Below are 10,450 nucleotides of genomic sequence, written 5' to 3'. Positions count from 1 at the left end.
TGGTGGCGGCGGCGGCAGCGGGTTCGGTTGCGCGTGGCGCACGGGGTGGGAGCGGAGCCCAGGCCGGGTGCGGGCGCTGCCGCCAGTGAGAACCGGGGCCCGGAGCAGAGCGGGGTTTGGCTGGGACTGGACCCGGAGCGCGCGGGCCCTGACTTTCGCCCTCTGACCTTTCCCCTTGCAGGCGACCATGGGGAACGTCTTGGCCGCTAGCTCGCCGCCCGCAGGGCCGCCGCCACCTCCCGCGCCCGCCCTCGTGGGACTGCCGCCGCCTCCACCCTCTCCTCCTGGCTTCACGCTGCCGCCGCTCGGGGGCGGTTTGGGCGCTGGGGCTGGCGCGGGTCGAGGTTCGGAACGGACCCCCGGTGCTGCGGCAGGCAGCGCCGCAGGGACCGCGGACGATGGGGCCTGCGGCTGCTTGCCCAACCCCGGCACGTTCGAGGAGTGCCACCGGAAGTGCAAGGGTGAGGGGCGACGGACCCGGCAGGGGTGTGAGGGCCCGGATCTCGGGGGGAGGGGGAGCACTCAGAGGACCTTGGGAATTGGCACGGACCATTGGAAACATTTAACAGAGCGTTAGGAGTTGACGTTAGGATCGAATGGTGGAACGTTGGACTTGGGGCATAGAACGATGGGATCAAACGGTGGAACCTCAGGATGGAATGGCAGAGCGGTAGAGGAAAGCCTTAGGGACCTCAAGGAGCCCCGGGGATCAGCCAAGCCAGCCTTCTTATGTGATCGGGAAGGAAACTGAGGCCCAAGGTCACAGTGTCAGCCAGGGTCCAGTGGGGGTGGAACCCAAGGCTTCTGGATCTTGGCTTGGAACAGTTAAGATAGTAAGAGTGGTGGTGACTTATTGAGCAGTGTTCTGGCATTCACTATATGTTAATTCACTAAATCCTTGCAATGTCTCCACGTGGTGAGCTTACAGATGGCATCTTACAGGTGACAAGTTTGACATAGTTAAAGTGACTTGCCTTGGGTCACATGGGTAGTAAGCGGTGGCACTGGGATTTGGGTGCAGGCAAAGAAGGGCCCTGGTCCTGGCCCCGTGTATTAGGTTAGACTGTCTCTTTATTGGTTGAGGTGCTTTGTGTGATGTTGTGCCTGTGGGTCCCTGGAAGAGGGAGAGCTGGGATGGTAGGGAAGGAAGGGATGAGAGTCCTCGTGTTTGCGTAGGGGTGTGTGTATGTGTGTGGAGAGTGACAGCGCTTCTCTTCTTCAGAGCTATTTCCCATTCAGATGGAAGGTGTCAAGCTCACAGTCAACAAAGGGTTGAGTAACCATTTCCAGGTGAGCCTTCCTGGTGCCCTTACTCTCCAGAGGTCATCCCAACCATCTCCCTGCGCCTACGCATACAACCCCCTCACTCCCCCTGAAGGGCTAGGCTCCTGGGCACCTGAAAAGACTTAGAGACACAATGCCAGTCTGACTGCTCATTGGGTCTAGTGGAAGTGTTTAGGGACCCAGAACCCAGGGATGCCCCTCCACCTTTCACATCCAGGCAGGAGTGAAGTACCGGGTACGTAGCCTCGTCTCCAGCTTATCTTTTCTCTGAGTGTCTAATCTAGTCAGGCTCAACCTCCCAGTCTTCATCCCCTGCCCTACCCAGAGCTGCCTGTCTTTTTCTCCACGGTGGGGAAGCCAGGTTGGCAAGTCCCCGCATCCCAGGCTTGTAGGGAGCTTTGCTGGGGGCAGGTTCAGCTGGGTCTGTTGCGGGTGGCCCACAGACTCATCCCCACAGCCTTCCCTCCTCTCCCAGGTAAACCACACAGTAGCCCTCAGCACAATTGGGGAGTCCAACTACCACTTCGGGGTCACGTACGTGGGAACAAAGCAGCTGAGTCCCACAGAGGTGAGGTTCCTTTTGTCTTTTGTTCATTGTATCTTTCTTCTAACCAATATGTAGCCAAGCACCAGGCAGAGAAGGCTCTGTTAATATTAGGAGGGCTGAGCTGCTGAGGGTGCTGGGAGGTGGGGGCTGTCTCTCCGAGGTGCTTTGGAACACGGGCACTCCTTCATCCTGAAGCCCTGCTCCCTGCCTAGCCCTGTGCTGGGTCAGGGCCGGGGTCACCAGACAGTGATGACCCAGAGAAAGCAGGGCTTTTGAATGCCAAACAGGGCATTTGGACTTTCCCTAGGGGGCAGTGAAGAGCCACAGAAAGATTTGGACGGGGAAAGACATGGTCAGATTGACACTCTAGGATCCTCCCTTGGGCTGCCATGCAGAGGCTGCGTTAAGGGAATGGGGGTGAAACTGGAGGCCTGGAAGGAGGCTGGGCAGAACACAGGTGGAGCTGAGGGACTGAATTACGTCTCTGCTTATACCAACTATTGCCATTCAGGACATTCATTTATTCCACAGACCTTCATTGTACTGCATTCTGTGCCCAGCCCTGTGCTGGGCAGTGTTGGGGACAAAGCAGTGACTGAAACGGCCCTGGGGTTCACAGTCTAGTAGAGAAAGGGAACGGACCTGTCCCCAGAGAGTGACTGTCCAGGGTAGGCAGGACTGAAATGCGGGGGGGCGGGGGGAGGAGGAGTCCAGAGGAGCACCTGACTCAGCCTAGGTGGTCAGGGAGGGCTTCCTGGAGGAGGGGACCTCAGTCCGAGGTTTTCTGATGCTAGGCTTCTCACCTAGGCTCACCACGCTTGTATTTCTATAATGCTAAACCTCTGACCTCTGACCTTGCCCTCTGCGCCACAGGCATTCCCCGTGCTGGTGGGTGACATGGACAACAGTGGCAGCCTCAATGCTCAGGTCATTCACCAGCTGGGCCCTGGCCTCCGGTCCAAGATGGCCATCCAGGTGAGTAGGAGCCACGTCAGCTGCTCCCCGAGCCACCCGGAGCACCCGGCTGCCCTCTACACTGTCCCTCCCCCCTACAGACCCAGCAGTCCAAGTTCGTGAACTGGCAGGTGGACGGGGAGTACCGGGGTTCTGACTTCACAGCAGCTGTCACCCTGGGGAACCCAGACGTCCTGGTGGGTTCAGGTAAGAGCCACGGGCCTGGAGGGCAGTCCAATCTCAGTTGCAGCTTTCCCGGCAATCCATTCCCTTCTCCGGACCTCCTTTTCTACCATCTAGAAATGGTCAGGGGCAGGAGTGACTTTGGAAACACCCACAACATAGCATGGGGTGTAGGCAAGTAGGTTCCAACCCCCCGCTCTGTCCCTGGCTTCACTGCAGCTGTGGGCAAATTCCCTCACCCCCGTGGGCCTCAGTTTCCTCGTCTATAACATTGGGCTCCCTCACGGGGCTGCTGAAGAGGTCATTTACGTTCTTTTGTGTGAGAAACTTCAAGAGGCGTGGGGCCCGTAACAGGTCCCAGGGGAATGTGGGCTGCTTCTATTACCTGTGGGGCTCTGGGGTGGTTTTGGTGCAGAGATCCCAGGGTGGGTGGGCCCACGGGCAGTTCGGGCAGGTAGTCTGAGTCTGAGACAGAAGCTGACCAGGAAAGTTCCTGTTCGGGTTGGTGTAGACAGGGGCCGCCTGACTTGTGCCTGTACGTCTAGTCTCTTCTTGGTTCCCCTTTTTTTTTTTTTTTCGCTCTGTCTCTGGGTGTTTCTTTGATCACTTTACATTCAGCGTGAGTGTTGCTTGGGCGTGTGCTGTGTACGTTCCAGTCACCAAGGATAAGGTGTGGCAAACAAGGAGAATTCACTTTGTCCTCTGGGAGCTTCCATTCCAGAGGACCTGGACACAAGCACTTAAAAAAAAAATGTCAGGTGACGGGGGGCTGGGAAAGATTAGGTCCTTGGGAGGGGTGTGGGATGGGGTCCTCAGAGAAAGCCTCCTTAGATGGGTAATATTTGATTAAAGATCAAGGATTTGAGGGAAGGTGCCAAGCGGATTTATGGGGAAAGAGCTCTTCGGCCGAGGCAACAGCAAGCGCAAAGGCCCTGAGGCAGGACACTTTACTGGAACGCCAGGAGGGGAGTGGCTGTAATGGGTAGGGAAAGAGGGAGAGTTGGAAGTCACAGGGGTAAAGGGCTCAAATCAGCTGAGGCTTTGTAGGACTTCAGCCTTCACTCTGAATGAGTCAGGGGCCTCACCAAGGGTTGCGAGCCTGAGAGGGACAGGAGCTGATTTAGCTTCTAACGGGACCCGCCGTGCTGCCCAGCAGAGAGCAGACTGTGAGGAGTGGTCAGGCCCGATGTACTTTGAAAGTGGAGCGCACGGGGTTGGCCGGTGGATTGGGTGTGGGAGGCGAGCAGGAGGAGCGGGATGACTCCATAGGTTTGGGCTTGAACGACCGGAAGGATGGGAGTGTGGGTTCCTGCTGCCATTTGCTCAGTCTTGGAGAGCCGGCTCTTGGGCATTGAGTGGCTCTGTGAAGGCAGGAAGCCTGAACCCGGGGAGAGCTCTCAGTTCTGCCTGCTGGAGGCTAGGGAACCTCCTCGGAGGAGGTATGGCCTCTGAGCTCCCCAAGGAAGAGAAGGGGCTCCCTGGGCAGGGAGGCGGGGGCAGCTGAAATGGGAGAGGAGAGAGGGAGGGGCCTCCTAGGCGAGGCTGCACCCACGGTCCCGCGGAGGCATGAGGAACCTCAGGAAGAAACATGTCATGTTCCTTGCAGACCCGACGTCATTGCCCCCCTCTGTTCATGTGCTCCCTGCAATTGGGCCACATGAGCTTTTCTGAGACTTTCTGGAACGGCTGCATTCTTTCTATCCCATGACCTTTTCATGTGCTGTCCCTACTGCTTGGAGCTCTTCTCTCCGGTCTTGACGTGGCTGAACGAGTAGTTCCAGGGCACAGCTTGCCCTCACAGAAAGACCTTCTGTGAGGAAAGCCGTGCACACTTAGTGCCACATCGTGCCTGGGGCTTTGCAGTGCTTCCCCTGGGGATCTCCTACCTCCCACACTAGGGTGGCAGCCCTTCCGGGGCAGGAACTTGCTTGTCTCACTTGCCACTGTGCGCCGAGCGCCTGGAACCATGCCGGGAACAGAGTAGGCGCTGAGAAAACCCTGGACAAGGGAGCGAGTGATGGTAGTGGCATGTCCCGTGTGGTGCTTCTTGCCCTCGGTCAGGCCCTAGGCGTGTGATGCGTGTCCTTTCCTTCAGCCATTCTAGGCACTGGGAATAGAGCAGTGAGGAGAATGGCTTGTTGGATTCTCTCAACAGCCCCGTGAGGTAGGTGCTGCCATTATCCTCCTCTTGCCGAGACCCAGAGAGGGGAAGCGCCTCCCAAGGATGCACAGCGGGTCAGACTCCGGAATCCACGCTCTTCTCGATGGCACCCGGGCACGGCTCCCCGCACGCACGCACTCGCTGGCCGCTTCTGTGCTTCCCATGCTTCCTGGCACTGGCCTCCGGGTCCCTCTTCCCCGGTGCCCAAGGCCGCCGGGGGCACTCTTCGTCTCTTCGTTCTTTGCGTTCCCTCTAATGACACTGGTGATGGCATCTGTCACGAGGGCACAAAAACGGCATCCCCCTCTGGGTGACGGATCCGGAGTGGGAGTCCGTCTTGGGCTCCCAGTGGGAGACCAGGCACGGGGTTGGGGGTCTCACTGTGTTGGAGCGCCGTGTCCTGCAGCGGGCAGGGGGTGTCCCTGGCTTTCCGGCCCCCATTTCACAGGTGAGGAAAAGGAGGCCCAGGGGTGGAATCGGGCGCCCGGGCTCACACAGCCGGGAAACCGAGAAGCTGGAATGTGAATCATGGCCCAACTCAAGGGCCTGTGTTCCTTCTGGGTTCCCTCCTCGTGGCCTCGGCCTCATCTCATGAGCCTCCTGCGAACCTAGCATGTGCCCAGCCCTTGGCAGGGTGGTGCCAGGACACAGCAGTGACTGAGGCCGCTCCTTCCTCCCCTCACGGGGTGCCCAGCCCAGTGGGGGCCGGGGCATATGATTTTATTTTATTTTTTTCTTCAATTTTATTTTTTTTTTGAAAGAGAGAATTAAGGGGAGGAGCAGAGGGAGAGGGAGAAGCAGACTCCCCACTGAACAGGGAGCCTGACACGGGGCTCGATCCCAGGACCCTGAGATCATGACCGGATTCAAAATCAGGAGTTGGACACTTAACTGATTGAGCCAACCGGGTGCCACATAAGTCACGTTTCTTTTATTTATTTATTTATTTTTAAGATTTATTTATTTGAGAAACAGCACGCGCAGAGGGGAGGGGCAGAGGGAGAAGGAGACTCCCCGCTGAGCAGGGAGCCCAACATGGGGCTCGGTCCCAGGACCCTGGGATCGTGACCTGAGCCAAAGCAGATGTGTAACTGACTGAGCCACCCAGGCACCCCGGGACATTTGCTTTTAAACAAACAATCACACAGTGACTTCAGTACTATTGTGAAAAATCCTACCCGGGAAAAGTCCAGGTTGCTTAGTGAGAGCTTATAACTACGGCCCCCCTCCCCCACACACACACCCCCATCTCACCTAAAGCGGGGGGACAGCGTCTCTAAGATGGTGGTGTTCAGTTGAAGGCGGGTAGGAGGGCAGTGCTCCTAAGGCCCATGGAGCGCAGGGCGTGGAGAGCAGAAAGACATCCTGTCTGGCTGGGTCCCAGAACTACGCCCCGCTTTGGGTGCTGCCCTTACCTGAGCATCCGCCCTGGGGTGTCTGCCGTTCCTGCCCTGGCTGACTTTCCCAAGGACTCCTGGTGTGGGTCCCAGGCGAGCAGGGGAGAGGCCAGGGGGAGGCGGCCCAAACCTCCCTGCTGCCCCGTCTCCGCCTCCTGCTCCCTGCCCAGCAGGTTTGGGAAGTGGATCTGGAGGCGCGACTTTGCCGGGTTGCCTGGCTTTGCCGGTCGCCCGAGGCCACCTCCCTGCTCACAGACCTCACTCGCTTTCTTTCCTTCTCGCGGGGTTTCGGGATCACGAGGTTCTTCCCGGCCACCCCGCATGCTGCAGAATGGCCCCCGCTTGAGAACCCACAGGGGAGCCCACGGGCCTTGGGGGGGAGGGGGGGGCCAGCTGTGGACACATGCGGGGGGGACTGCCTGGGTTCAGGAGATCTGTGAGGAGCTGCGAGCAGGGCAGCCCTCCGGGGGAAGAGGCCCAGGGAACGGGCTTGGGGAGCGGGGAGAACGGGCCGAGCTGTGGAAACGAGGGACAGGCAGTGTAGAGCACGTTCTGATCCCAGTTCTCAGACTTCCAGTGGCCTCTCTCTGCACGGACTGCAGGGCAGGGGGAAGATGAAAGCAGAGCAGGGTGACTGCCCTGGTCCCATGGTGACCATGGCTGCAATCGGGACATGCTAGAGAGAAGTCGCCAGATTCAGGAAACAGGTGCGAATATGTAGTCGGCCAGACTCAGCAGGGGAGAGGGCACACCAGGCAGGAGGGACAGTGCATGCACAGAGAAGAGAGGGCTGCTCGTGTTCATCCTGCCTAGAGGGACACGGCTGTGTCCTGGAAAGAGGAAGGGGCTCGATTTTGAAGCTGGGGCCCAGCCATGTAGGACCCTGCAGCTGGGTCTCCTGGGCACTGGGGAGCCATGGCAAGTTCTGAGCAGGAGAACGGGGTTAGGTGTGTGCGTGAACAGGATCCCTCTGTGCTGCAGGTGAAATTGGAGAGGGCGAGGCAGGCCAGGAGGTGGGAGGGATGTTTGGGGGTCCCCAACCCCAAGTCCCAGTGGGTGCCAGAGCTGAGAGGCCGGAGACTCTGAGTTGAAGTCCCAGGCTCTCTCTGAGCACACAGTTACTCTTCCCTCAGGGGCCACATTTCCCCCGCATCGAGTGAGGGGACAAGCCTGGCCCGGGGTGTACGACTGCTGGCTGCAGGGGCTGACCCAAGTCTCCTGCTCTCGCGGTGAAGGAATGCACACCGAGGCTCACAGAAGCCCAGAGGGGTTAGGTCAGTCGGCCCCTGACCACGACACAGCACCAGAGCCGGGACCCTGAACCCTCGGCCTCCCCGGCCCCACTGGGAGCCCCCATCTGGAATGGGAGAGGCCTCTGACCCCGCACGCTCATTCCTGCTCCGTCCTGTCCCTGTCCCAGCGTCCTGGCTCTCCCCCTGCCCCTCACACGTGTGCTCTCAGCTCTCTCCAGGTCCCTCTGCGTCCCTGCCCTGCCTTCCCCTTTCCTCCATCCTCCTCTTCCTCGCTGGCTCGTGACCTCAGCCCGACCGTGTTCTCTTAGTCTCCCCTGGGAATCTTCGGCCCTCTCTCCCTCCCTCTCTGATTCTGTTTCCACTTCTCCACGTTAAGTGTCTTGTTTTCTTCTTCACTGTCACTCCCTCTGCGTCTCCGACTCTCTTCCTCCCCGGTTCTCCCATAGATCACGTTCGTGGTATCTACTCTCGGCTCCAAAGACAGGCATGAATGCGTCAGTCCCTGGGCTCCAGGAATCCAGCCCAGCAGGCGCACAGTCGCCTGTTAGCCACGCCCGTTAGCCACGCCCAGGGGCCTCGGGGCCGACCCCACTGCCAAGGGGCAGGGAGGGCAAGCTGTAGGCCTCGGCGTGGCCGGTCCTAGCGATCACTGAGGCCTGGCCACTGCACTGCACCTCATTCGCTCCTTGAGACTTTAGGGCCACCTCAAGAGGTAGCCTTGCTCACAGAGAAGTGACCCCAGTGGCCCGCTGTTCCTCCACCGGCGAGTGGTGGGGCTGGGATTTGAACCCAGGCTGTCTGGCCCCCACAGGCGGAAGGGTTCAGAACCCAGGCCAGAGAGGTGGAGAAGCCCAGATTCTGCCCCTGACATAATCTTGCCACTGCGGGTCAGTGAATCACTCCCTTAGCCTCCGTGGACTCCAAGTGGTGGCAAATGAATGCCCGCCTCACGGGGCCTGGGAGGCCTGAGGGGTGGGCCCTGAGCCTCCAGCAGGGGCACGCCTGGAAGGCTGCCTGGAGCAGGAGGTGGGCCCGGCAGAAACTGACCCGCACCAAGCCAAGGTGACACCCCCCCCCCCCAATCTGGCCCACAGGAATCCTCGTGGCCCACTACCTCCAGAGCATCACGCCGTGTCTGGCCCTGGGTGGGGAGCTTGTCTACCACCGGCGGCCTGGGGAGGAAGGCACTGTCATGTCTCTAGCTGGGAAGTACACATGTGAGCCCGGGGCCTGGGGGTAGGGTAGGGGGCGGGGTCCAGGGTCCTGGCCCCCTTGGTAATCTACGCCCCACCCCCACCGCACTCTCTTACAGTGAACAACTGGTTGGCGACAGTAACGTTGGGCCAGGCGGGCATGCATGCCACCTACTATCACAAAGCCAGCGACCAGGTGACCTGGGCCGGGGACCCACTGCGAGGGCGGGCTTTGCGGGCCTGGGGAACCAGGGTCCGGTGTGCCCGGGAGCCCGGCCTGGGAAGCTGACCCTTGCGCGTCGCCCCGGCCCCTCCAGCTGCAGGTGGGCGTGGAGTTCGAGGCCAGCACGAGGATGCAGGACACCAGCGTCTCCTTCGGGTACCAGCTGGACCTGCCCAAGGCCAACCTCCTCTTCAAAGGTACAGGCCTCAGTTTCCCTGGTTGGAAACAAGTAGGCATCAGGTGACTCGGCCCTGAGTGGGTGTGTAGGCCAAAGCAGACGGTGGAGGTTGGGGGTGTGACAGACCCATCCCTAGAGAGTGAAGACCTGGAGTGGTCAGGATGGGGGGGGCGGAATTGGTGTGGCCAAGGGCTTCCAGAGGGGAGGGGTCATCGGGGGTGGGGGAGGGAGAGGACAACTAAGCCAGTTGCTCCGAGGACTGGAGAACTTGGGGTTCGGAAAGAGGTTTCCAGGTGTGGTCAGAGGTCTAGAAGCCGGCAGTCTGGCTGGTGGCTATCTGAGGTGGCCTGGAGTGTGACTCCACGGGGACAGGGTCGGAAGTTGGCTCGCGACACAGCTGTTTCCCTGCAGGCTCCGTGGACAGCAACTGGATCGTGGGCGCCACACTGGAGAAGAAGCTCCCACCTCTGCCCCTGACGTTGGCCCTCGGGGCCTTCCTGAATCACCGAAAGAACAAGTTCCAGTGCGGCTTTGGCCTCACCATTGGCTGAGCCCCTCCTGGCCCCCGCCTTCCACCCTTCCTCCTCCAGATCCCCCCTCCCCCTGCCGCGGAGGGGAGACCTGAGCCCTCCTCCCCCTCCCTTCCCTCCCTCCTTGGGGGTCAGGGGGGCAGTGGAAAGGAGGGGACCCATCACCCGAGCAGCTGGGGGGGGGATTCTGGAACCACGGGCGCTTCAGGATTCAGAGCACTAGGGGCAGGGTGCCTAGTGGGCCTGGAGTCCCGGGAGGGATTCCAGAATCGAGGGGCACGCCAGATTCTGAGCACCAGGGGCAGAGGCGGCCAGACAACCTCAGGGAGGTGTTGGGGTATCCGAGTCCCCCCAAAGGGCCCTGGGCCCGGCCCTGAGGGGGCAGGAAGAAGAGGAGCTTCCCCATCCCCAGTCAGTCTGCCCCCGCCCACTTTCCCACCCATCCCTCAGTATAAATCATGTTTATAAGTTATGGAAGAACCAGGACATTTTACAGAAAAAAAAAAAAAAAACCAACAAAAAATATACGTGAACAAAAGTGAACTAA

At 59.8% G+C, this 10,450-nt stretch overlaps 1 protein-coding gene across 2 annotated transcripts; it reads left to right on the top strand.

Annotated features, from left to right (window-relative positions):
- On the top strand, positions 1-10,450 carry TOMM40 (translocase of outer mitochondrial membrane 40). Of its 2 annotated transcripts, XM_032388534.1 has the most exons (10): positions 1-85; positions 182-461; positions 1,223-1,290; positions 1,760-1,852; positions 2,705-2,806; positions 2,887-2,992; positions 8,874-8,996; positions 9,092-9,168; positions 9,290-9,392; positions 9,785-10,450. In XM_032388534.1, exons 2-10 carry the CDS (start codon positions 188-190, stop codon positions 9,922-9,924), a joined length of 1,086 nt encoding a protein of 361 aa, XP_032244425.1. In that variant the 5' UTR covers positions 1-85; positions 182-187; the 3' UTR covers positions 9,925-10,450. The 2 variants fall into 2 exon arrangements, with proteins under 2 accessions (XP_032244425.1, XP_032244426.1); XM_032388535.1 differs by lacking the exon at positions 8,874-8,996.

The sequence above is a fragment of the Phoca vitulina genome, unplaced genomic scaffold (genome assembly GCF_004348235.1).
Source record: "Phoca vitulina isolate PV1807 unplaced genomic scaffold, GSC_HSeal_1.0 scaffold52, whole genome shotgun sequence".
Taxonomy (NCBI): Eukaryota; Metazoa; Chordata; class Mammalia; order Carnivora; family Phocidae; genus Phoca; species Phoca vitulina.
This window is presented reverse-complemented; position numbering and strand designations above follow the sequence as displayed.

Excerpts from the sequence above, each read along its gene's own strand:
- TOMM40 (XM_032388534.1), top strand. The coding sequence starts at position 188 with ATGGGGAACGTCTTGGCCGCTAGCTCGCCGCCCGCAGGGCCGCCGCCA. Across the intron at positions 1,291-1,759 it reads GGTTGAGTAACCATTTCCAG|GTAAACCACACAGTAGCCCT; the intron begins GTGAGCCTTCCT and ends CTCCTCTCCCAG. Across the intron at positions 1,853-2,704 it reads AGCAGCTGAGTCCCACAGAG|GCATTCCCCGTGCTGGTGGG; the intron begins GTGAGGTTCCTT and ends TCTGCGCCACAG.